Here is a 25472-nt window from a genome sequence, read left to right as displayed (position 1 = left end):
CACACGATCTTTTATAATAAGCATATAATATTATTTATTCGAGAGTTTAACTATTTAAATATCAGTATTACTATTATAACAATTACAATATGTGTATATAAATAACTTTATATTAACATGTTAATGAAATAATGTTTATGCCTAATAAAATTCGATAATTATTTTCATTGCAGGATATTACAGTCTGTAATATTGGAATATTACTATGGGGATATTAATTTATTTAGTATGTCATTTTTGCAGGCTTCATATTTTTATATTTAAATAATTGTTTAATATTTAAAATATATATAATGAAAGAAAGTGAACTATTGATTATTGTTACATGTAAAATACTTACAGAATATAAAATATATATTGTAACTACCATAATTTCATTGAAATTTATTAATACCTTGTATGTCTGTTACTATAAGACATAAGGTTCTGTTCTCCATGTACAATAATTCTAACAATTCTGAAGTTGGTGTTTGATCAATATTTGTGTAATACTGTAGCTCTTAATTAGTAAGTACATTCTTCTGAAAAGATAGTAATTACATTATATTGAATTGTAAATTAAATGAGACTACCAGCTGTAGTTATTAATGTTTAATGACTACAACTAATAAACAAAGAATGAAATATAAAATGGTACTTCTGAATTTATTCAGAAGACTTGAAACAATATAATAGGAGAAGTGAAAATTGGATTTCAGAGTTTTAAAAAATGATCAAAAGTAAGTTGAATCTTATTTTTTGCAAAAATACTACTTTTAGCAATTAATTATATAAAATAATGTTTCATATTTATAGGACGATGATCGGAAACAATAAGATAAGTGAAATAATGTGTGTTAATAATTATAAATATTTCCGGCGACCAATCATACCGTTTTTAACACCAAGAACAGAAAATGTAGAAATACCAAAACGCTTTAATCATGATATTTTGAACGACATAGTTAGAAATGCACAGAAACAATGTTATGCATTTTCACCTAGATCAGAACCAAATAGAGATGTGGGAACTCAAACAGATTATAGAGACAGTGATACGCAAACTGTTCCTTGGGAACCGCCATATAAAGTTAAAAAAGGTAAATAATATGGAATATAATTTATGTCTCAATAAATGCTTATACAATCGTTAACATTTCAGGACATGATCCAGAAGTACTGACAATAGCACATTTAACTTGGAATCAAGGATTACCTCCTGGAGTTCACGAGTTAGAAGTTATTAATAGATTGAGAATGAAGAAAAAATGGGAAGAGGTTCTTCCTCCTATGGATACACCTGCAAATATAAAACTAAGAACAGCTATTTTAACAGCAATGGAAGTAGATGAATGGGCATTTAGAGAAGCGGTAAATACTTTGTTACAAAAGTATAATAGCATCTATGTTTATTTTAAGAGTACATCTTGTAAACATAATGTTTGTTATTTAGGAGATTCAAGCAATAATGGATTATAGACTCGAACTGATGGATAAAATAGCAAAATCTCATGAAGCTGAAAAGGAAAAAAAGATAGAAGATCGTTTTCATAGATTGAAAAACGTTTTGTCCAAACATAAAGATGAAAAGATAAATTCTATTAGACATAATCTTAGAAGAGAATTAAGAAAACTCCATAAAAAACATTACCAAACATCACGACCTATTAAATGTGACATTATTATAGAACACGCTGATCCAGCATCTGAAATATATGCACCACAAATGCGTAATGGGGAACATCCACAAAGAAGACATGCTGTAATAGATAAAAAATTATTAAAGGAAAGCGCTATTGAAGGTAAATTTATATCGACATATTTATAATATAATCTTTTATATTTTACTTTCTCATATTTATTGAATTAGATGTAGAAAATATGAACACATTGCCTGCTTGGCTGCCAACATTTGAGGAATTAAAGGCAATTAGGCCGAAGCCCAAACCATTCGACCTTTGTATTAGAGAAACAAGATGGACAGAAGAAAAACTGAAACAATTGTATAATGATTTGAAGGCAATGAGACTAAACATAGAACACGCAGATGCACCAATGTTATTGAAACGCAAGTATAAAACACCATCCTTGCCTCCCACACCATATAAGACGCATACAGAAGATGTATACGATATGCACTTACATCAATTGTCCACTCTTATTCAAAAAATAATTAGAGGAAGAGCGATTCAGTGCATGGTAATTATTTTTAAAAATTGTAATTAAATTTTTATGCTTTAAATAATTGTTTTGCAGATGTTCGAAGGTCGCAATAGATGTAGACAATTAATCGAAGAATTGCAATCATCTCATGGACTAGAGGAAGAAAGTAAGAAGCGACGACAAAAAAAGAAGGAGCAAATGATGGACATGTTGCACTTTCAAAATGAGAGATCTGTACAAGAAGACCGTTTATCTGAAATTCTTAATTCCTTGGAAGGAATGACTCTTTCAGCGATGCTAAATTTCCTTAGCGAAGTACAATTTAAGATAAATTATATTTGCTCTAACAATTTCATATACATTTTTTTTAATTTTATGCTTTCCCTTTTTGAAGGAGTTGTTGAGATTGGAAGACGAACGTCGCATGCACGCTTTTGCATTACTAGCTGAAAGAGAAAGAGCCATGAGAGAGGCAGCAGAGGCTGGAAGACGCCAGCTAGAATATAATCGGCGTAGAGAATTTGATGAAATGTTTAGACAAGTTATAAAAATTCATCAAGAATCTGTGGAAATCTATTTAGAGGATGTTATAAGAGAAGGCATTGAATGGGTATCTGACGAAGCAGCTAAAGAATATATTGATAACATATGCGATAAAGTAGACAACGTAGCAGCTCATGCGCACGACAAGTAATGCATAAGAAAATTAATTTTTTTAACAATACTATTAGTTAGTACTGATTTCGGATATTACGTATTTTAGTGCGTTAAGAATAGCAGAGGAAGAATTGGTAGCAAACATGATTTATAACTTTGTATTACCTGAAGTAGAGAAAAGTACAGTACAAAAGAACATAAGAATAAAACAACAAAGTTATTTGCAACAAGCACATGCAACTATTTACGATGAAATAGTACATTTACCACCTATTAAAAGTACAGATTCATTTAATGATAAATTAGATACAGTGAACCATAAAATGTCTAAAGAAATGTGTACTAAATCGGATTCAATTGAAGTGTCAAATGTTCAAGAAAATTTGGTAATGTACACTAATTTTATAGATTAATTTACATTATTATTAGCGACAGTTAATATAATATGGACTTTTACAGCCAGAAGCCACTACAACAATTTCTACTAGAGATGTACAATCAGAATCCCTGTACTCATCTTCCTAAAAAAATGTTGAATTAATTTTAGAAATTAATCTATCAAATGTTGATAATATGTAAATCATTTTATTCTACGCAAAGTGGTAGTGAAATCTGAAATAACGACAGTAATTAAATACAAAGGTTGGTACTTGAATTAAAATTATAATAACTGAAAGTTGATAATTACATTCAATTGTATATTTTTAAAGTTTTCGATTTCATTAAAATTATACATTTTACAACATATATAGCTGAATATTTTTAAATTATCATATTACCGGAAACTACATATAGGTATAAATATATGCACCAGGTATCACTAATAATTTATTGTCGCTAACTTTACAGGAAACCTTACACAATATTTTAATTAATGTAAAATAATGTTTATGTAAATGGAAGAATTATTACAAATAAAATAAATAAGAAGCAAATTAAATACACATTATCAATTTCCATTGAGATCTTATTAAGTTTAAATTTTTAATGAATATTCATTCTCGAATTGTTTGTTTAAAATAATACGCAATTACATTTATTGCATATTATTATAACTATAAATACACTTAGCAAATCAATTAGAAGTTTATACAATAATTTAACACCACAGTTCATTACATGTATTCACATATTCACGTTTAATAATATGCTCGCTTAAAAACGAAAACGATTATATCATTTTTTTCTTCTTTATATGTTTAGTTACATCTACAAATATGTTTTAAACATAATAAATTCACTGTAATCGTGTTCAACAATGATAACAATACACAGAGAAAACAAAGTAAAATCTAGAATTTACCTGTTTTTCTTTTTACTATCATGGTTTTGGGTATCCTCAAATTATATTTTAAGAATAGCTATGTAGGTTGCATTTAAATATGTAGAAAATTGAAATACTTAAATTTATTTAGTTATAACATAAAAAAATGCGAAATACAATTAGAGTAATAATCTTGCTTTTCATATACAACCTTCTTATGTACAAAGGACAAGCTGATGAGAAGTTCGAGTTTTTATAGTATCAACTATAATCTTTCCATTACTAATTTACACCTTTTCGCTTGTAACTCATTTGTTGGATCAATAAGCTTTCTTTTACAAGTCTCTATTGAATCAGGCTTCTGTGTTTCTTCTCTTGCACGACTCAGTCCAGTTGTTAAATCTACCATTTTTTGTTCCCATTCCTCCAGATGTTTTCTCATTTCTGCCAATTGTGTATCCTGATCGTTTATCTTCTTTGCCTGTTCTTTTAGTTTTAAACTCTGCAGTCGCATTTGGAAACCTTGTCTCTTCATTCTGAGCTTCATTTTACTTATCTGACTTTTCATAGAAAGGACAGATAATTTATTCTTTTTAGTACGACTATAGATTTTCTTGAAGGTCTGATTCAATTGATTCGAGTTAAAATTATGCGGCAGTGTTGTATTAGTTCGATTAGTAGTATGATGTGAAATCATTAAACTTCCACCTGGTAGTTCATAGGAACCTACATTACTAACAACAGATGTACAAATACTATGTTTTAGATCTGGTAAGATTTTCTCATCGAAATGTTCCATTGCCATACTACTAATATCTCTTAACTCCTGAAGTATTTCGTGAGCTCTAGGAGGAGTTTTAGAGTCACGAAGCAAACGAAGAACACGAAAAATTTCATCGATTACCTAATATAAATTGATACGTTAAAAATTAAAAGTATACACTATTTTTTATAGATTATTAAACTTATCTACCTTGCCAGGTATAAAACAGCATAGATTAAGGTCCACGTATTTAATAAAAGTCATAGATAACATGGATATCCTTGTTTCTATTGCTGTCAATATGTCACAATGACGTGCCAAAGGATGACTTCTCCTTTCTGATTCTCTTCGAGGTAATTGACTTTTTACAGCACGTAAACATTGTGCATGATATTTTTCCATTAAATTGAAACCCCTGTTCAATAACTTTTTACATATTCGGTCGAACTGCTTGCATATCTATTAAAACAGAATTGGTGGAAACCTAATTAAATAATTCCTTGTACACTCAAAGCAAGCGATCACATAAGAAATAGGAAACATATTCTTACAATTCTGTATCTAGAAATTTCGTCGTATGTAAGGTTAGACAAAATCGTCTCCAGGACAATATCGGGAAGATTTATTAACTGCAACATGTCAGTAGCGCGTAATTTCACAGTTCGGTTCCTAATACTTTCATTCGCCAAAAATTTGCTCGGACCGTAACGTTAATTTTATATTTTCTACAGCCGAGACGACAAAATATTCAGGCGATGCAGTTTCAACTATAGTGCATACAATATTACTATCGCAATGTTTTGACCGACCGATGACCTATAAACAAATATAGCTGTTGCATGTGTATATAGACATCTGAACACAGTGATATAATATTCTTTCCGTAACTTCGCGCTCTAGCGACCTCTTTAATGTCTCATTTCTATCCCCACTAAATATCTCATGGTGCAATCCGAGAAGTCTGCAAAAACGAGGATGACGATAAGTTTCGACTAATGAGGATAAAGATAAATGTTACTGAACCTTCTCGGTTTCACGGAGTTACAGAAAGATTACCATCTATACTCATTCCATTCTTCTATGCCAAAGACGTTATGAAAAACGGCATTCCTATCTAAGTCGTAATACTCCGTGGCGCGAAGCACAATACAAAATAACATAAAATTCGAAATTAAATTTTACTTCCATTCAAATTTAAAAGATTACAAAGAAATTTAAGTTTTATTATGTAGTGATAATTAAACAAGTACATACGCAGATACATACTGAGAAAGAACACTTTGCAGCGTTGTTTATTATGCGTTTGACAAATATTTCTTCTATAATATACTGTTCGAATTAGTATTACTTTTATTTCATTATTACAAGTGTAAATGTCAACAAAATTTTAATAAGTTTAAGGTTCTAAATTCGGAAGAGTTCATTACTGACAGAACTTGTCACGTGTGTTCAACGCTTATTCATTTGTACCATAAAATATTGTGTAACAGATGAGAATGTTGTTTTTCGCAATGCTCCGTAAGTGACAGCTAGCGAATACCACCACTATGGATTCTGTTCGGGGATAAATTTACTGGTTTCGTGAGTACGGACTTTATTGTCTAGTTTCTCGTGTTCTGATCTTAGTTGCCCTTCTAAACGTTGTACCCTCAATGGCCGGATGTAACACAGGATCGGCTCACCACCGCCATATTGTTGTGTCACGTGACGAGGGAGTAGCGAGGTGAGTGCGCCGGGTCGAATTCGTGAGGAACAGTGAAAAATTTTGGATATCACCAGCCAACACAAAAATAATTGCAACATGGATGTACGAAAAGTGACAGAATTGCTACGTGCCACGATCGACCCAGCGCAACAGAAACAAGCTGAAGAACAGCTGAATCAGGTCAGAAATCTGAATTGAAAAACGTGCTCGAACTTGTCGACACTTCGACAGAAACATGTGCATCCCCACGATCACTTTTTTTTCTCTTTGTTCTCAGTTCCCCTTTCATAATTTACAGTTTAATCAGTAATATGATTTATGAAAACGAATTCCATACTTCTATCAATGATAACGCTTCGTTTTAGTTATTTTATTGCCTCTTCCCCTTGAGAACGACCTTTAACCAAATTCACCATCACTTTTATTCGATTACTTCAATTATTAGTTTTTCTATTTAATATTTTTTTTTTCAGTTGATTGTACACGTATAAACTGATTTTTTCATCACGTTTCTTAATACACCAAGATATCTTTATCGTTCCGATTTTATTAAGATTTTATTGGCATTAAAATTGATTCTCCCTTCATAGTTATACAGTTCCAGCTTGCATAATTTACTAAATCGTTTATGTTTCGATTACTGAAAACTTTTTGCTTATTAGAATTGTTTTGTTGTTTTATTTCTAATTTAATAGAAATCTGATTGATAGAATAATACAAATTTTATTTTCCTAATTGTGTTTTATATAATGAGTAGTTATGGATTCGGAGTCAATTTTAGTACGATACTATTGAGTTATGTGTGCAGGTAGACAATATTAATTGCCATATTACATTCAAAATATACTTCACCATAGTATATATAGAACAAATATAGATTTGAGGAAATTTATAACGTTGAAATTACTTTTAGATTCACAAAATTATTGGTTTTGCACCAACACTACTTCAAGTTGTAATGACTGCAGAGGAAATGCCTGTACGGCAAGCTGGTAATTAACAAATACGATTATTAATACGTTCAAAGTAAGAATTGGTTAATAATGATTTTACTTAAATGCAGGTGTTATATATATGAAAAATTTAATTACAAAAAATTGGGCTGACAGAGAAAGTGACAATGGCCCAGTGGAATTTAGTATTCACGAACAAGACAGAGCTATGATTCGTGATGCAATTGTTGATGCGCTTGTACATGCGCCAGATCTTATCAGGCAAGTAACCGATATAGCTGTTCATTTGAATAAATCACAATTACAGAATACATAATATATTTAAATTTAATAATAATATTTTCATCTCTTATTAATACAGAGTACAATTGGCAGTTTGTGTCAATAACATTGTAAAACACGATTTTCCTGGAAGATGGACACAAATAGTGGACAAAATTACAATATATTTACAGAATTCTGATGCTTCCTGCTGGCCAGGTGTTCTTTTAGCATTGTATCAACTTGTTAAAAATTTTGAGTATGTATCTTGTTAAGTATTATTTACATAGAAATATAGGTATATCATTGTTTGTATTATAATCTTTTCTAGATATAAGAAGGCAGAAGAAAGAGGGCCTCTGAATGAAGCAATGAATCTTTTGTTCCCTATGATTTACCAATTAATATTACGGCTTCTGCCAGATTCCTCAGAACAGTCAGTTTTGTTGCAAAAACAAATATTGAAAATATTTTTTGCCCTTACACAGGTATGCGACTCGATAATTGTTGTTCGATATTATTTGAATATTTTATCGATATTACGGTTCCCAATCATTTTGTCGTTAATTAATTTAATAATTTATTTTGCTCGTTATGATTTTAGTTTCTATTTAGTTTCATTATTTGTTTTTCCAGTATACACTTCCCCTGGATTTAATTTCGAAAGAAGTTTTCTCACAATGGATGGACGTGGTGCGACAAGTGGCCGACAGGCCTGTGCCGCCCGAAACAAACAATCCAGATTTCGATGACGATGAACGAGCAGAACTACCATGGTGGAAATGTAAAAAATGGGCACTTCATATTCTGCACAAAATGTTTGAGAGATACGGTAGTCCTAGACATGTAACCAAAGAATACAAAGAGTTTTCTGAGTGGTACCTGAGAACATTCAGTGGGGGTATACTCGAAGTTCTTTTGAAGATTTTGGACCAATATCGAAGAAATATATATGTATCACCGAGAGTAATTCAACAATCGATTAACTACATTAATCAGGGGTAAGTGTCGGAGTCTGAAACATCTAAAATCGATCAACATTGTCATCTGTGTCGTACGAAAGTATTTTCAGATTTATGCAATTTAAAATATCTGTACTTCAATTTTCAGTGTGAGTCACGCGTACTCGTGGAAGTTCTTAAAGCCACACATGTTTGAGATTATTCGCGATGTACTCTTCCCAATCCTTTCATATTCTGCTTCAGACGAGGAGCTATGGAATAATAATCCATACGAATATATTAGAGTTAAATTCGGTAAGAATATAATCAAATGATTCTATGTTTTCCTTGAAATTTCTTTTACTGTTTGTAAAAAAAAATGGGGAAATTTATTATTGTGTTTAGATATCTTCCAAGATTTTGTATCTCCAGTAACTGCAGCACAAACTTTGCTGCGCTCAGCTTGTAAAATGCGTAAGGGTATGCTTCAAGAAACTATGCGATTCTGCATGGAAGTCTTAACTAGTCCAAATGCAGATCCCTGGCAAAAGGACGGTGCATTGCACATGGTACGTCCATTCGATTTAAAGAAATCATAATATCATTATAAATTTGTCAAAAATTAAAATCTTTTTATAGGTTGGAAGTTTAGCAGATGTGTTGTTAAAGAAGAAGGTTTACAAGGAACAAATGGATAAAATGTTGTTACAATACGTATTTCCTGAATTCAATAGTCGTCACGGGCATATGAGAGCGAGAGTAAGTGACGTTCTTTAATAAATTAATCCTTATACTATTCATGGAGTAATTATGTTGCTTGGTATGCTTTAAAATTCTTTTTCTGATGTTATTTAATTCTACCTGGATTCATTTAGGCATGTTGGGTATTACACTACTTCTCTGAAATAAAGTTCAAGCAAGAGCAGATATTAATTGAAGCTATCCGTCTGACGACGAATGCTCTTTTAACCGACCAAGATCTACCCGTCAAGGTGGAAGCTGCTATCGCTTTACAAATGCTGCTCTCTGCTCAGAACAAAGCACAAAAGTACATAGAACCCTTAATCAAACCAATAACGCTTGAATTATTAAATATTGTACGAGAGACAGAAAACGATGATTTAACGAACGTTATTCAGAAAATTGTTTCTACGTATTCAGACCAACTTATGCCAATCGCTGTACAAATGTGCCAGCACTTAGTGAGTATAATGTGTTTTAATTACTTCGACGGAAATAGATTAAAATGTTAGAAATAATTTTCCGCCGTTTTAGACCGCGACATTTAGTCAGGTGCTCGAAACAGATGAAGGCAGCGATGAGAAAGCTATAACTGCCATGGGATTGTTAAATACCATAGAAACTTTATTAGGTGCAATGATAACCGACCCACAAATTATGGCAGAGTTGCAACCCATAGTCCTTCAAGTTGTTGCGCATATTTTTGGAGAGAGTGTCATGGGTAAGTTGTGATCTGATGGTACATTAATATCTTAATAGTAAACTAACGATATCAATCCAGTTGCAATTAAATGTATTTAATTGTTTTATCTTCTTCAACTTCGCAGACTTCTATGAAGAAGCACTTTCGCTAGTTTATGACCTAACTTGCCAGACGATTTCTAGCGACATGTGGAAAGTCTTAGAATGGATGTACCAGTTGTTCCAAAAGGACGCGTTTGAATACTTCATCGATATGATGCCCGCCCTACATAATTACATTACAGTCGACACGCCAGCATTTCTCTCCAACGAGAACCATGTATTGGCTATGTTTAATATGTGCAAAGCTGTACGTTGTAAACCAATTCGCGTTTCTGAACGAAACAACATTCAAATATTATAAGTAATATTGAATTTTCACTCTCTAGGTGTTAACTGGCGATGCTGGCGAAGATCCAGAATGTTACGCTGCCAAATTGTTAGAAGTTATAATCCTTCAGTGCAAAGGACACATCGATCAGGTAGAATCTCTTCGAAGTTTTTATATCGACGAGTCTATTGATTTTCAATGTTGCACATCGAGAATAATTGTTTCAGTGTATACCTTCCCTTGTGCAATTGGTATTGGAGCGTTTGATGCGCGAAGTGAAAACCTCAGAATTAAGGACAATGTGTTTGCAAGTGGTGATTGCAGCCCTTTATTATAATCCAGCGCTATGTCTCGAAACAATGGAGAGATTGCAAGGGAACTTCGGCCAGTCGACCGAGCCGATTGCATCTCACTTTATCAAACAATGGATACACGATACTGATTGTTTCTTAGGGTAAGCGTGTCATAGTTTTCATTCTAAGAATGTCGCTAATCAAAAATATTTATATCATCATTTGCATATGTGTCCAGATTACATGACAGAAAACTCTGTGTTCTTGGGCTGTGTACTTTAATCAGTATGGGCCCAACAAGACCAGCAGCAGTGAACGAATGCGCTCAACAAATTATACCGTCTTTAATCCTACTTTTCGATGGTTTAAAGAGAGCTTACGCAGCTAAAGTCTCTGATACGGACGACGAGGAAAACGATGATGACGACAGTGATCTCGACGAAGGTAATTCTTATTTTCTCCGATTAACTCCGTAGCTACGGCAGAGTTGTTTAGGAAGTCTATCGAAACAATTAAAACGTCGAATTGAACTAAGTTAAACCAATATAATTTAATTCATCTTAAGTGGAGTCCATTCCGCTATAACAGTTTAATCACGTTTTAATAGAGGTACTCTCGTCGGACGAAGATGAAATTGATGATGCTAGTCAAGAATATTTGGAAAAGTTACAAGAAAAGGTAACAAGGTCATCCGCGCAACATGGCTTCACTGTATCGACGTCAATTCAAGATGGCCATGGTGATCATGGATCAGATGACGACGCCGATGACTCGGAGTACGATGCCAATGAGGAAACCCCTCTTGAATGTTATGTCACACCTTTAGATTCGGAGGATACAAACCAAGACGAATACATTGTTTTTAAGGAAGTCATGCAAAGTAAGTGAAATTAAGTTTGACCGTGTACATTTCATTATTTACATATGTCACGCGGACACGCATATTATTTACGTTTGCTTCTAGATATTGAGAGATCAGATACAGTTTGGTACAGAGCGTTGACCGACCACTTGACTTCAGAACAACAGAAAGCCTTACAAGAAATTATCCTCCTCGCAGATCAACGCAAAGCAGCTCTGGAAAGTAAAAGAATTGAACAGAGTGGCGGTAAGTTCCTCGAATTATGCGTACCTCCTTGCCTGACGATTTTTTTTAAATCAAAAGTTCTTGCTTGCGCTGTTTAATTTTGTCGCAACCCCGTGGACATGGCTATTTTAAAGAAAACTGAAGTGTTACAACTTCAATTAAATGTATTTCTGAAAATAATTTGAGAGACTCGTCATTTCAGTTCAAGGGGTTAACATTATTTTTGTCAGGACTTGCAGTGGTACTATCCACCTCGATATTTTTTTTTTATTTTTCATACTAATTTATTAGATGAGTAACACTGAAATAATATTTGTTTGTTTTCTTCTTTTAGGATACGCTTTCCACTCGCAGACTGTACCTACATCGTTCAACTTTGGCGGAACGCCTTTGACTCGATAAAGGTCCCCGATCGTTTATATTTCTAGCTTAAGTAAGTAAATAAATTGTGAAGCGTATCCAAGTCGAGAATCCTTTTAATTACACGATAACTTGTTCCCATTTCGAGTTGAGACCGAGTCGCGCCATGAGTCATGTCGAGAAATGAGAGAGCTCCGTGTTCTTTTCTTTTTTTTTTTTTTATTTTTGCTTGTTCACATTTTTCTGGCTTTTCATGACCATAGCTCGGTACATACAGCAATGGTAGCATCCTTTCGAGCGTTTGGAAATCCATTCCACGATGGAATCTGCGGAGAAGCACGGTTCTTCTCGTAACACGCTAGTAAAATGTAATTAAATCTCATAATAAACAAAATAATTATCTGAAGTAACTAAAGAAACACAATGAATCAGTTTCGCCGTATAAAATATCTTGAATTCTTTCCTGATCATTTGTGTATTTCGATTTCCAGATTCCAGGGAATACGTTCCGATCTCGATTTCCAAATCGCCGTGCTTCTTCGCCGAGCTCACGCCAATCCATTGTTCAGCGCGATCGAATCTTTTTTGTACGAGAAAAGAGAAGGTTAATCTGCATGAGAATGAAAGCTGTAGCGTGAGAGGGAATCAGAAAAAATGTATCGTGTGCGTGCACGGATGAATGACTGACAGAGTGAAAGCAAGAATGAGTGAAGAAGGAGGTGGAGGGGGAGAGAGAGAGAGGGAGAGAGAGAGAGAGGAAAAGCAGATCAAAAAGGAGAAAGTTGTTCGATCGCTCTTGAAGCGCTCGAAAAAGTGCCTTCAAAAACACGCTCGACGCAGATGGGACCTAAATTAAGGACAGCAAATTGGATCGAGGCTGGGACGCTTCTCTAGTTTGTAAGTTTCTCGTAAGCACTGTACTAAAGTATAATAAATTAATGCTAATTCAATGAAGATATGCTTAATTCAGGATTTCGTAACATTGATTCCATTAAACGATACAAATTTCGTAACGAATTGTAAATAAATGAGATTTTTTCAAAGTGACGGTAAAGTCCGAACATGTAGATCAACAATAACACTGTCCGTTTGTACATTTTTCTTTCCGATTAAATCACGTTTCATACTGCAGGTTTATAATTTAGGTAGAAGTAGTAGGCTCGCTAAGAGTTCATTTGTATAAAATGTATCTTCAACTATTTTTTTAAAACCTCCATTGGGGAGTATTTATGAAATTATTGCTGGATCATGAAATATTCTGTAAAGTTCATATGTTTATCTTATTAAAAGTATACATGTAAAATGTCTAATGATTTCTTCGGAATAATTATCGTTACACATTTTATCGTGCCGACGCGGGGTGAACAAGTAAAAGAATTGTGGTTGTAAATCTTCGAAGTAGGAGCATTGAAACAACTGTCTTCGTTTATTGTATGCGCTGTACTAGATAAACGAAACTTGTCTTCCACGATTTCCTTTTACGATAACGTTTCTACGTCTCTGTATATTTCTGATTGTTTAGAATATGCTCGACGGTACACGTTGTCTCAACGCTCGTAGGACCATGACTTTAAGGTTTCGATAAATGCGGATAAAAATGCAAGTTTTTCCTTAACAGCCTTATATTCCACTTTCGATCGATACATAAATTAAATTACGTGGTTTCCGATAAAGAGCATTGCAGGATATATCCATCCATGGAAAATAATTCATATCCTGCGAAGTGATTCTCAGGGCGGAGATACGTTTGTGAAAGGAGCTGCGACGATCGCTATTGCATATGCGTTTGCAAATCTTGTACGCGTATTACATATATCTATATACATACTCTTTTGCCGAAAAGATTGGCGACGATCGTAATTAATAGTGACTTCTCAAGGTAAGCTACAATAGAAATTTTTGACCACAACTCCTTGTCTAACACATCGATGATGGCTGGGCTGTTCTTGATGGCACGGGTATCGCAAATTCCAATCGGATATAAATTTACAATAAATTTAGATCATTGCGGATGCGCTCGCGCTCGCAAGAGAAATCAGCGATCGTGGCCAAAGATACATTTTGCAATGAAGGATAGCGTTAATATTTTGTAATCACAGATGCATCGTTTAAGAAAGTTTTTTAACAATTGCTATTTGATAATACGACGTTCCGTTTGTATTTATAATACTAATGGATCGTCATCGACGAAGTAAGAAACTTGCAAGCGTTTAAGACAACTTTGATTCTTCGCAGAATACTGAATGGAAAAGAAAATAAAAAAAAAAGAAAATGTATCCCGCAACTCCGAGAGATCGACGCATTGATGTCGTTATTTTATTATTTTTGTGTTTGTTTTTTCTTTTTCTGTTTTGCTACCAATGGTTTGTCGGCCAAAGGTATGAAGCACTCGAGATCAAGAAGACGCAAAGAGGCACGTCGACGGATAAACGTGATAGACGAGAGGAACGCGTTCAGAGCAGGGAGAAGTTTTTACTCTCGGTGTCTTTCCTCGATGTGTCCTCGAAGGAAACGAGCGCAGTTTCACTTCAGACATCGTTCAAAATAAAATGAGCCAATATAGCCACCCCTCATCGCTTTCGCTACATTTTGCTCGAACACTCTCCTGTTGTTTTGCAGAACCTCGGCAGCATCTTTATTTAATGGATCTTCTGGATTAGGTTCCTAAATAAGCAACGATACTCTTAAAATATGCAACTTATTCTCTCGATCGATACGCACTTAATGAAATCTTTTGGTCTAAGAATTGCGTACATGATAATATTCGTTACAAAAATATAAAAGTATACTGTATCAGCTATAACTCGGCTATAACTGTATCCATATCAAATACAAAATTTAACTGTATTTCTTCGATGCATTAATATTTTTTTTAACAACGAACGTATATTCAATCCAGCTAGTACTTTAGACCAAAAGATTTTTCTAATGTATCGCATTAAATACCAAAAAGAGATATTGTAGCCCATAAACAATAGAATTAATAGTGAGGACTGGTTTCCAATCTTCTCTTAATATATTTAGACACACATTGCCGTCTAAATCGATATTGGGATGATAAACTTGTGTTTCACACTTTACTTTTGGTGGTTCGTGTGGATAATTTGGTCCAACTTTGAAACTGAAAACGAATCTGCCACCCCTGTAAAATCCCTGAAAAATTAAAGAATCGTATTTACTTAACCGAACGAATAATTTAGCATTTAAGTCTTACCTCGTCTGGACAAATAATTAGTTTAAAGCTAAGAAGATCGTCAGGGTCAGGAAACTCTGTTCCACATGTTTTTGGCAAGTTCAGTTCGTTTATATCTATGAAAAGAAATCAAGATTTACAATTCAATTTAGGTTTCAAATATAAAATCGAGCATTAATAGCAATGTTTCAAGGTCACCCAAAGGTCAGATCTATATTTCAATAAAACAATACGATCAACAATAAGATTACTTTTAAACAGATTCGAGAACAACTCATTCTAGAGTTTGTATATGGATCTTTATTAGATCTTACGGTTAGATATTTCAAAGGGAACAATACGATGCATTTTGGAGTTTTAACAATAAAAAGTGGACAAGTGTCACTATAATAAAACTGTTGTTTACTTTGTTGGCTTTATTGTAATTTTTAATTCTGGTGCAAATGAAAAGGGTATCTATTCATGTACTCCAATTGACAGAAATTTAATGAGTTCTAAGAGAAGTCTTAATAGATTTATATTTCGTGGAAGTTTGGATTAATGTAAGAGAACGTTGAAGAAACATAGTGCGATATATTAAACGTATGAATGATATAAATAAAAATGATCAAATAAGAGTTGCTCGAAGTGATTGTTGGTAAGTTTTCAGAGACGTAAAAGCATTAAAAATATTCGGGAAGAAGCTTCCACAAGCGGTAAGTTTGATTGTTCGCATGCTGAAGAAAGTTGATGACCGGTCGAATAAGAGAAAAAATTGGAAGAAAGGTGATAAAAGGTCATCGACGAAACCTTTTGTAATTCTGAGTTGTGCTGCAGATGCCTTCTTTTGGGTACCAGGTTTCGGCGATTCGCCATCCTTTTTCGCCTGTTTTAACGAGAATAATTTAATCATGATAAAGTGACGGTGCCCGGCGTGGAAGGCATAAAAAAGTCTCTTCTTTTTCTGTTGGCCACGCGCGCGGACTATGACACACGCAACAAAACTCTTTTTGACAATGGAAACAACTACCGTGAATTTACGACTGATCTCACGTGGACGTACAACAATCCGTTTCTGTTACTGTCACGGTACTAAAGCTCCTTTTTGCGCATCGTCTGATTAAGCCTGTATTTCATATGCATATGAAACGGTATAAACTCAAGATAACTTTCCAGTAAACTGAGAATTATTTAATTTCTAGAAAAACAGTAATATTTTTCGAACACGTATCTTCTACGTCTGATCCGATATTACAAAGAATAAGTTATTCGTTCGATTTACATGTATTCCAATCTAAATGAATTTGATATTTCAAAACAACCGATTTTAAATGCTATTCAACCGACTTATGGAAATCAGCCGTTACTTTGAAAAAGATTAAGGTAATTACTCATAGGAGATAATGTTGTTCCTTTTTTTATATTAGCACAAATTAATTGTATATTAATTGAAATTTATATTGTATTTGAGTTAGCTTGGATTATTATAAGAATAAAAAACGTGTCATGCGCCTTTTGAATATGATTGGAGAATAGTTGTAATGATTCCAAGTTTCGCCAATCAGAATGTCCCTTATGCTTCTGGAGAACTTTAAGCCAAGGAATGAAAATATCTCTTCTGATATCGGCCGATATACGAACAATTGTTTGATGTCACTAAGGGAAATATATAAACACTATAGATGGTTCAATGTTCGTTTCAAGCTAGCGTGAGGTTTGAGACGTCAATGGCTTGCGTTCGTTGTGCATGTTGCTTGAAACAATTGGTGAAATAACGGAGTAGCTTTCGTGGTTCGCATATTTGCTCAAATTTGACAGTGAACGTGGACACGATGGCTGGAACACGGGATGAGATTTTGGCCGACTTTCAGGTAATCCATTCAAACCTCAATTCTACGTTCATTTTCAAATACAAATAAAGTTTGAGGTTATGATATAAGCAGCAATGACATTGACAATAGATGAAATCTACGAATATCAATGTAACATTTTTCCACTGTTCCGTCCGGAAATTTGTCAGAATTTTTCAGGATACTCTGGAATATTTAAAATAATTCAAACGACATTTTTTCCTTTGTTTTGTTGTGTATATTTTTGAATGTTTCTTCCCATGATCAGTAGCTTCTTTGTCTCTGTACACAACTGTGGTTGAGAGTCATTCGAATTTTCGTTTAAAAAGTTATAACGTATTGTTTGCGTTAAACGAAATGTAAAACAGTTTTATTGTTATCTGTCTTATATTTTTCTTTAAATTTGTTTTCGTTCTACAAGTACATAATATGTTTAAGACAATAAGAATTAATATAGAAGGTTCATTAAGCGATTACATTGCATTTTTTTTAGGCTTGTACAGGAATCGATGATGTTGGAGATGCCATTAAATATTTAGAGGAATCAAGTTGGGATTTATTGGTAAATATAACTGGACATTTATTCTTTAATATTTGCTTATACCATTTAATATGTAAAATAATGTTAATAAGTAATGCGATATTGTGCAACATTATGTAGGCAGCAGTAAATCAAGCCATGCCTAGAGGTACACAACAATTACCCTCCGAAATGAGTCCAGACATAGAAATGATAGAAGAAATTGAAAGGACACCACATTCATCTTCATCATCGTCACAAACCACTAATGATTCAAGAAATAGTTCGAAAATGGATGTTGTAGAAAATTCCAAGCCAGGGACAAGTAAATCTAAAAGTTATGGAAGCGGAAGAACGCTCACATTCTGTGTTAATTATCTTAGTAATGTTTATAAAATAAACTTATCTGAGTCTTCACGTGTGAGTAAGTATTCAGCATACTTTCTTTCTTGTTTTTAGTCAATATTGCTATTATTAATTCTTAATTGAAATGTCTCACGTTTAGGGGATCTCAAACAGCTTATATGGGAACAAACGAATGTACCATCTTGCCAACAACAGCTTCGAGGCTGGAAAAAAACACCAGAATCAGCTTCTACAACGTTACAATCATTAGACTTGCCAAAAGAGAATACTTTGTATATGTCTACTTTATCAGATTTAATGACTGATGAGTAAGTATATTTTCGGATATATGGTCTTAAAGTATTATTAGAAATTCTTATATATTTATTATATTTTTAGCGATAAATTGAAATACGCGGAGCGTATGACTCAAACGTATACCTTGAATATCAAAGATGAAACGCATAAAAAAATGTATAATTTAAAGTTTCATGGAACAAGCACAGTCTTGGATGTAAAGTCTGGTATTTATTCATTAATAGATGTTCCTATTCGAAATCAACAGTGGAAAGGTTGGCCAAGTACAGTGAAGAATGATAGCATAATGCTAGCACAGACTGGAATCTTTTACCCTGAACATGACCTTTCTGTTACTGAGTTACCCTCGAAAGAGGAAAAGAAGGTATGCTCACTACATTACATTTACTTATCAATGCAGATTATGATGTTCATCTTTTCTTTATTTTTTATTTTTTATTTTTTTTTAAATGTCTCGGCACGGATACATGTATTACAAATTGTTGCGTGCTCTTAGGATGTTATAGATTTGGTTGAAAGCGATAGTTCCGAAGATGAAGCATATGATGTTGAGGATCCTGAATCGTTCAATGTTGATGATGATATTTTCATAGATATTAAAACTACTAAACCTCAACGTCTGAGTAAGTGAATTTGCCTTTTTGTTAACTATTAATACATTTATAAAACTAGCTTGTGTATTGTTTCGTTTTTGTAGTGCCCGATAATGTTACGGATGAAACAGTGGGTACGCTGCATTTCGCAGAAGAATTCGAAAAGCGATACGGACAGGCACATCCAGAATTTTATACAGGCAAATTTAAGGATGCTGTTAAAGAGTCATGTTTAAAACCAGCAAAAGAGGTTTGTAATTATTCTGATCGATGATCATGTTAAATAATATTTGCTATAAAGTATTATAAATTGAATTCATTTTAGAGAAAATTATTGGCTGTATATTTACATCATGATAATAGTATACTAGCGAACGTATTTTGCACACAATTGTTAGGCTTTGAGACAGTACTACAAGTATTGTCCGCAAATTTCGTTGTGTGGGGTTGGGATATTACTTACGAGTCTAATAAACAGAGGTATGTGTTGTTCCAAGAAATTATTTTGATCTAATCAAATAATATTTTTGTTCGTAATTAGTATACCTTTGGTTTTCAGGTTTCTTTTATCTGTAAAAGAAACATTAGGATCAGTTGCAGCGTTAGCTATGAAAAATATAGACGTCGATACGTTACCCGTTCTTGTAATTATAATGAGAATCAGATCCAATACAGAAATATTTACGACGGTTCACGGTAATGTGGGAGTTAGTGAATTACTAACCAATTTAATTCATGCTGTAGATGTATTTCAGGTAAAAAAGAAATGATTTTATATGAACAATAAATGAATTTCCATTATATTTTAATCTGAGGAGTTTCTCAAACATTAGGAATATAGGATAGCTGATATTGGAGTTGAAGAAGAGAGACAAGCCAGAGAAAGAGTAAAGCAGGAGCAGGATAGAGCATATCAAGAAAGTTTAGATGCCGATAGGTAAGTAAAGAATAATCGATTAATCGTGATGAAAAACGATTTAATATATTTTAATAAAACGTATACTTGCTATTGTGTAGAGCAAAAGAAAAAGCAAAAGAGTTGGAAAAAAGACGAAAAGAAGAGGCAGAGAATGAAAGGTTGGCTGAAGAAGCAAGGAAAGAAGCTTATAGGCAAACTATAGAATCGAGTTTACCTCCTGAACCGCTGGAAGGAGTTAACGACGGTGTACTAAGAGTTAGAATATGGCTTCCAGCTGGAAGAGTACTACAGCGCAGATTTCAATCAGACACACCACTACAAACACTTCTTAATTTCCTCATTGCGGAAGGTTATCCTACGGAAGAGTACAGGATCCTACGTAGTTGGCCTCGAAGGGATGTAAGTAGATGATGTAAGCATTTGAGTTCTTATTATATAGATGTTTCTTTACGCCGTTCCATCTATCGCGTTAAATGCAGGCAAAAGTTGGTATTCATGTTTTCATGAGAAATTCGAACGCATGTTTGAAGATTACCATACAACGTCAAAATCATTCTGTCTTTTCTAGTTAACATCCATGGATTCAAAACTCACTCTCATGGACCTAAAATTCTGTCCTCAAGAAACGCTAATTTTAGAAGAACGATAAGTATAAGTAATTTGTTGTAATTAAATTAAAATGTAGAAATTAAGCATTGCAATATTCTGAAAGTGTTATTTATTTAACAAGTTTCGAATAGTTATCAATTAATATGAGTTCTGTTTATTACGCAATTACATTTTTACGCTATATCTTTTCGTACTATTCATTCGTACGACAAATGTAGTTTTATATTATATATATATATTTATACATATATATAAAAAAAAAAGAAGTCATTTCCATGCATGTGCATTGTATATTTTAAATTCCTAAAAATAAATTACATTCTGAGGAACCTCAAACAAAAGTTGTCTTTTGTTTGTTGTTATTACGTTATCAAGTATTTTCAAAACGCGTCGGGAAAGAGCTTAATTTGTAAAAGATAATATAAATGGAACTCGTAATAAAAACACTATATTTTAAATAATAGCACATCTTTTTAAGAATTTTTATTATAAATACAAAGATGAGGCGAAGACAATATCACGTTTTATAAGTTTAATCGCTTCGCTAAATTTATTCTCTAAGTCTGTGTTTCCAATGTTTTTCGCCGCTTGACACAATTGCCTAAGAACTTCCTCTAAACGACGCATACATCGTATAATTGAACCTAGGATGAGCAGAATTGAAGTTAAGTTAACTGGTAAAGAACTATAAAGGTAGTATCATAAGCAGAGTACAGATAAGTTCAACATTTTATGAATGTTTGTGTCCCATGTCTTGAAGTACTAATAAAAATATTTATAGTTTTGCATAAACATTGGAAATTATATTCAATCCTGTCGTTAAAATTAATGGAGAACAGCTATTGCAGCGAAATTTACTTACAGAATTAAACACAATAAAAATATAACTGTACCGTTCACGTTATTTGTGGTCGAGTAAATACATAACTTCTGCTTTGGATTGTTACGATCATGTGACAAAAGATACATTAGATGTTCCCTTTTCTATACTCTGCTTATAATATAATGAAAAAAAAAAGAAATAAAAATCTGCAGTATACCTTCAAATATATCTGTCATTTTACAAATTTGTAAAAATGAAGCTCCTTTACACCAAGTATACACTACATCCATGAGATAGGGTTTAAACCTTTCCACGTATGCATCCTCGTCTAGTTCCAAATTGGCTTCTGTAGATACCTTCGCTATTCTTCGAGCTAAATCTTGCATTTGTCTAAGCGGACCACTTAACTCCTCGGTAGACTTGGGCATTTCGTTCGATTTATCGTCACAAACGAAACAACTGATTAATGCTGTCATTTGTGGCACGCTCAACGAATTGAATAAACCATTGAAGATCATTTCTGTCATCAACAATTCGTCGGCACCGTTAAGTTCACAGGCCACACGACCCTTTAATTCTATAACATCAGACACTGTGCAATATGCTAATCTTCGCAGTACCCTTTTTCTACATTTCAACTCATCCATTTGAAGTATCGATTTGGCTTTTTTCAATTCTGTTTTGGCTTGCTTTAATCGATTGCCCAAATCCTCTTTGTTCAAAAATTGTTCGTATAGCGTATTTACATTGGGGTCCTATATTTAAGTAAAATGGAACATTTAGTTTTACGGTATTGAAGTACTAAAGGCGAGAATACTAGGATACTTTACCTTATGTAGAGAATGTGCATACAATCTCTCTTCGAGTACTTCAATTTTTTTAACGATATCCTTAAATCCTTCATCTTCTATTCGCATGTCTGTAATAGGATTCAGAAGTGGTGGTCCATTGGGAAATCTTTTCTTTACTTCTTGTATCGTTTTCAACACACTTTTCCTGTTGTCCGATGGTCTTAAATCTTTTGGATAATACAATCTAAGGGAACTTATTTGGGAAATTAATGTGTGCAATACAGGGACCACTTCCACTTCACCTTCTTCCCCTTTGCGACAAGGTACCGGACACCCTTCGCTAGAATCTTTGGAAATGTGAAGTAAAATATCAATGATAATAACTGTATTTTCCTTTCCTGTTGGATTCTTTGGGTTCTTCTTCTTGAAATTTACTATAATACCCCAGTCGAACATTTCATTTTCATTTTTAACCTACGAACATTAACTTTTAGAAAACACTGCTCACATATGTAAGTAACGCGTGTATATATAAATACATACTTTCACTAGCCTTCCAGGTTGAAGGAAAGGTAGTAAATACTCTGGTTTTGTCAAGTAAGATCGAAAATTAGTAGTAAGACGTTCAAGTTGTTCACGTATGTCATGGTAAGACGATATTTGACTATACTTTTCAATATTCACTGCGTTATATGCTGCTTGTAATTCCTTTACCTCTGTAATAATTTGTAAAAAATAATCATATACCAAATTGTAATATGTAACTGAGAAATAAACAGTCTACTTACTATTGTATAAATCAGGGATAGAGGCTTGATTCTGAAATTGATAAAAGCTCCTTTCAAGCATGTATTCTGGATTAATTTCTTCGACTCTTAGGAGATTTAGAACCATGTTGTAAGTTAAATGAAATGCTGAGTTAATAGGGTCTGCTTTTCCTTGCACAATCGCTTTACCAATAACTGGACTAACTTGTTCATCGATCATTAGTATTACTATTCCCTTTTCGTCTAGCCCTCTTCTACCCGCTCGACCAGACATTTGTATGTATTCACCAGAAGTAATCCATCGGAAATCTTTACCGTCGAATTTTCGCGATGCGGTAAATAATACTGTTCGCGCTGGCATGTTCAATCCCATCGCAAAAGTTTCTGTTGCGAAAAGCGCTTTTATTAATCCTTCACCAAATAATATTTCCACAGTTTCTTTTAGAATAGGCAAAAGTCCACCATGATGAATTCCTATTCCACGTCTTAGAAGTGGTAAAACATTTTCAACTTGTGGCAAACGCCTGTCCTCTTCGTTCAGAACATCCATGGCATTATTGAACACTTCGTCAACTAATTTCTTTTCTTCTACCGTATTCAAATCTAATTTAGCCATTTGCATCGCATAAATCTCACAGTCCTTCTTTGAGAAGCTGAATATAATTACAGGCGCGAAATTTCTTTCCATAATCATTTTCACCATCTTAAAAATATTTGTCTGTCCAGCATTTGATGCTCGCATACCTCCTTTACGACCTTTTGTGTCACCTTTAGCTGCATCGCCGTGTTGCAAGCATGCCATCGCTCTATTAAAATTTTCCTCTTTAAATTGGCCGGTTTCGTCTACAACCTATACGTACGCACAATAAGAAATAAATGTAAATTCTTTCTTTTCTAACAAATGATATTTTCGTAATTTTCTACAGACCAAGTGAATTCCATCCCCGCCAACGGGGAATATATAATGTTGTAACGGTGTTGGTCTGTAGTCTGTGTAAACAACATGGCATGGTTGTTTGTGCAAATGTGCAACCCATTCCACGAATTGTCGCGCGTTGGGTATAGTAGCAGAAAGAAATACGTAATGCACATTGTCTGGTAACAATATTAACGTTTCTTCCCATACAACGCCTCTTTCTTTATCACGCATATAATGGATTTCATCGAAGATTACCCATCCGACTTCACGCATTACCTTTAACATTAAATTCATTATCAATATTATTGTTCACACAACAAATTTATGTACACTTAATGTACTTAAATAAAATTTTCTTATAATCGTTTCGAAAATATATCGTGTATCAAATGAGCTAAGTGTACGGGTATGATTTAGAAGTATTGAAAAAACCTCGGATCCTCTGTAAAGCATGTTTCTTAAAATTTCGGTAGTCATAATCAAAACGCTGGCCGTCGGATTGATGGTAACATCACCGGTTACCAAACCAACATCTTTGAACTCCTCAAAGAATTCTCTGTACTTCTGATTACTCAGTGCCTTTATAGGAGTAGTATAGATTACTCTTTGTTTGTCTCTTAACGAACAAGCTATGGCGTATCTATGAAATGAAGAATTTATTTATAATCCATTAAAAATTCATTATCAGTTTGTGCAACAAAAGTTTACATATTTGTTTATAGTATTATACATACTCTGCGACAACAGTTTTACCAGCTGATGTATGTGCAGAAACTAAAACAGACTGATTGTTTTCTATACACAATATTGCTTCTTTCTGGAAGGGATCTAGTACAAATTTATATTCTTTCGCTGATTTCCCTTGTTTACTTTCCAGTGGTATATATTCATAATCCGGTGGAACAGCAACTTCGTGTGTGCAAGACTCGATTGTCTCTATACTATGTATTTTGATGCGTGAAGCTAATTCTTCTATGCTATATACAATAAAACAATCATCATGCAACGTGGCTCTTAAATAATCGAATCCCATTCGTATTGAACTAAATGAAGTTTGTCAAAATCACTCGCTGTAACTTACTTTAAATCCTCCAAAACAGGATCTGGCCTGAATTTTTTCGCAATTATTTCAGCAGAGCCACCTTCGCCTGAATTAAGTCCACGTTTCGAACTGCTTTCTGTCTCTACTGTCCTAAATACCAATTTAAACAGTTTTAAAAACACACATTTAAACGTGTACTCCAAGGTTATACTGCTTGAGGTTAGGAAAACAATGGGTACTTACTTTTCATTTAAAGCCGTTTTTACATCATTCTGTTTCACTGGTGTCGGTATCACTTCTATCACTTCTTCCGTCTCTTCGAAAACGTCGAACAAATCGTCAGTGAAATTGGCCATTATAACGAGAAAACTTTATTTACAATTCTAGGCAACGTCCGAAACGCACCACGTAAAGAACACTGTTTACACCTTCGATGTTTGACATCGATCATCGAACATCCAACTCGATATATATCGAATCCCCGTCGATCGTATATTCGAACAAACTATCGTTATATGTATCGTTGGATATCGATAAATATTTCAAATAGAAATATTTCGCTTAT

General features: G+C 33.6%; 6 protein-coding genes across 8 annotated transcripts; 3 read left to right on the top strand and 3 right to left on the bottom strand.

Moving 5' to 3' along the window:
* The first annotated feature begins 574 nt into the window (after positions 1-574).
* LOC116429976 (cilia- and flagella-associated protein 91) lies at positions 575-3804 on the top strand. The gene is made up of 9 exons (XM_031983564.2): positions 575-719; positions 796-1079; positions 1142-1350; positions 1433-1781; positions 1850-2178; positions 2236-2457; positions 2537-2832; positions 2906-3185; positions 3259-3804. The coding sequence occupies exons 2-9, from the start codon at positions 800-802 to the stop codon at positions 3322-3324; spliced, it is 2031 nt and encodes a 676-aa protein (XP_031839424.2). The 5' UTR covers positions 575-719; positions 796-799; the 3' UTR covers positions 3325-3804.
* Positions 3805-3876: 72 nt separating this feature from the next.
* On the bottom strand, positions 3877-6241 carry pall (F-box protein pallbearer). Of its 2 annotated transcripts, none has more exons than XM_031983565.2 (4): positions 6093-6241; positions 5378-5642; positions 5037-5285; positions 3877-4967 (listed from the first exon to the last, which is right to left on the bottom strand). In XM_031983565.2, exons 2-4 carry the CDS (start codon positions 5462-5464, stop codon positions 4329-4331), a joined length of 975 nt encoding a protein of 324 aa, XP_031839425.1. In that variant the 5' UTR covers positions 5465-5642; positions 6093-6241; the 3' UTR covers positions 3877-4328. The 2 variants fall into 2 exon arrangements, with proteins under 2 accessions (XP_031839425.1, XP_031839426.1); XM_031983566.2 differs by having other exon boundaries at positions 6081-6229.
* A 17-nt stretch (positions 6242-6258) lies between these two features.
* On the top strand, positions 6259-14860 carry msk (importin-7 msk). The gene is made up of 20 exons (XM_031983559.2): positions 6259-6407; positions 6498-6711; positions 7445-7523; positions 7595-7745; positions 7846-8004; positions 8077-8233; positions 8382-8746; positions 8856-9001; positions 9092-9255; positions 9326-9445; positions 9562-9888; positions 9962-10148; positions 10255-10478; positions 10558-10650; positions 10727-10953; positions 11031-11236; positions 11400-11672; positions 11757-11900; positions 12214-12312; positions 12731-14860. Exons 2-19 carry the CDS (start codon positions 6628-6630, stop codon positions 12279-12281), a joined length of 3174 nt encoding a protein of 1057 aa, XP_031839419.1. The 5' UTR covers positions 6259-6407; positions 6498-6627; the 3' UTR covers positions 12282-12312; positions 12731-14860.
* UbcE2M (NEDD8-conjugating enzyme UbcE2M) lies at positions 13844-16520 on the bottom strand. Its single transcript, XM_031983567.2, has 4 exons — positions 16222-16520; positions 15454-15548; positions 15186-15392; positions 13844-14903 (listed from the first exon to the last, which is right to left on the bottom strand). The coding sequence occupies exons 1-4, from the start codon at positions 16322-16324 to the stop codon at positions 14763-14765; spliced, it is 546 nt and encodes a 181-aa protein (XP_031839427.1). The 5' UTR covers positions 16325-16520; the 3' UTR covers positions 13844-14762.
* Positions 16521-16996: 476 nt separating this feature from the next.
* Positions 16997-21080, top strand: casp (Fas associated factor casp). Of its 2 annotated transcripts, none has more exons than XM_076364826.1 (12): positions 16997-17282; positions 17755-17823; positions 17923-18205; positions 18287-18455; positions 18526-18808; positions 18941-19067; positions 19142-19287; positions 19363-19517; positions 19597-19792; positions 19871-19974; positions 20055-20355; positions 20525-21080. In XM_076364826.1, the coding sequence occupies exons 1-12, from the start codon at positions 17244-17246 to the stop codon at positions 20603-20605; spliced, it is 1953 nt and encodes a 650-aa protein (XP_076220941.1). In that variant the 5' UTR covers positions 16997-17243; the 3' UTR covers positions 20606-21080. The 2 variants fall into 2 exon arrangements, with proteins under 2 accessions (XP_076220941.1, XP_076220942.1); XM_076364827.1 differs by having other exon boundaries at positions 20055-20368.
* On the bottom strand, positions 21017-25395 carry Mtr4 (exosome RNA helicase Mtr4). Its single transcript, XM_031983570.2, has 10 exons — positions 25151-25395; positions 24947-25057; positions 24600-24842; positions 24298-24505; positions 23875-24141; positions 22968-23796; positions 22723-22895; positions 22219-22653; positions 21606-22143; positions 21017-21209 (listed from the first exon to the last, which is right to left on the bottom strand). Exons 1-10 carry the CDS (start codon positions 25261-25263, stop codon positions 21052-21054), a joined length of 3075 nt encoding a protein of 1024 aa, XP_031839430.2. The 5' UTR covers positions 25264-25395; the 3' UTR covers positions 21017-21051.
* Positions 25396-25472: the final 77 nt, after the last annotated feature.

Source organism: Nomia melanderi, chromosome 2 (assembly GCF_051020985.1).
Source record: "Nomia melanderi isolate GNS246 chromosome 2, iyNomMela1, whole genome shotgun sequence".
NCBI classification, from domain to species: Eukaryota; Metazoa; Arthropoda; class Insecta; order Hymenoptera; family Halictidae; genus Nomia; species Nomia melanderi.
The sequence above is the reverse complement of the archived record's forward strand: the minus strand, read 5'-3'. Positions and strand labels throughout refer to the sequence as shown.

Coding starts and splice junctions, on each gene's coding strand:
- LOC116429976 (XM_031983564.2), top strand. CDS start 800: ATGATCGGAAACAATAAGATAAGTGAAATAATGTGTGTTAATAATTAT. Junction 1,080..1,141: donor GCCATATAAAGTTAAAAAAG/GTAAATAATATG, acceptor TTAACATTTCAG/GACATGATCCAGAAGTACTG. Junction 2,458..2,536: donor TGCTAAATTTCCTTAGCGAA/GTACAATTTAAG, acceptor CCCTTTTTGAAG/GAGTTGTTGAGATTGGAAGA.
- pall (XM_031983565.2), bottom strand. CDS start 5,464: ATGTTGCAGTTAATAAATCTTCCCGATATTGTCCTGGAGACGATTTTG. Junction 5,286..5,377: donor AAATTTCTAGATACAGAATT/GTAAGAATATGT, acceptor CTGTTTTAATAG/ATATGCAAGCAGTTCGACCG. Junction 4,968..5,036: donor GCTGTTTTATACCTGGCAAG/GTAGATAAGTTT, acceptor AATTTATATTAG/GTAATCGATGAAATTTTTCG.
- msk (XM_031983559.2), top strand. CDS start 6,628: ATGGATGTACGAAAAGTGACAGAATTGCTACGTGCCACGATCGACCCA. Junction 8,234..8,381: donor TATTTTTTGCCCTTACACAG/GTATGCGACTCG, acceptor TTGTTTTTCCAG/TATACACTTCCCCTGGATTT. Junction 10,479..10,557: donor TGTTTAATATGTGCAAAGCT/GTACGTTGTAAA, acceptor TTCACTCTCTAG/GTGTTAACTGGCGATGCTGG.
- UbcE2M (XM_031983567.2), bottom strand. CDS start 16,324: ATGATTAAATTATTCTCGTTAAAACAGGCGAAAAAGGATGGCGAATCG. Junction 15,549..16,221: donor ACAACTCAGAATTACAAAAG/GTTTCGTCGATG, acceptor TTCTTTTCATAG/ATATAAACGAACTGAACTTG. Junction 15,393..15,453: donor TAATTATTTGTCCAGACGAG/GTAAGACTTAAA, acceptor TTAATTTTTCAG/GGATTTTACAGGGGTGGCAG.
- casp (XM_076364826.1), top strand. CDS start 17,244: ATGGCTGGAACACGGGATGAGATTTTGGCCGACTTTCAG. Junction 18,809..18,940: donor CCTCGAAAGAGGAAAAGAAG/GTATGCTCACTA, acceptor GCGTGCTCTTAG/GATGTTATAGATTTGGTTGA. Junction 20,356..20,524: donor GTAGTTGGCCTCGAAGGGAT/GTAAGTAGATGA, acceptor TGTCTTTTCTAG/TTAACATCCATGGATTCAAA.
- Mtr4 (XM_031983570.2), bottom strand. CDS start 25,263: ATGGCCAATTTCACTGACGATTTGTTCGACGTTTTCGAAGAGACGGAA. Junction 24,843..24,946: donor CCTGTTTTGGAGGATTTAAA/GTAAGTTACAGC, acceptor TATTGTATATAG/CATAGAAGAATTAGCTTCAC. Junction 23,797..23,874: donor GCGGGGATGGAATTCACTTG/GTCTGTAGAAAA, acceptor GCGTACGTATAG/GTTGTAGACGAAACCGGCCA.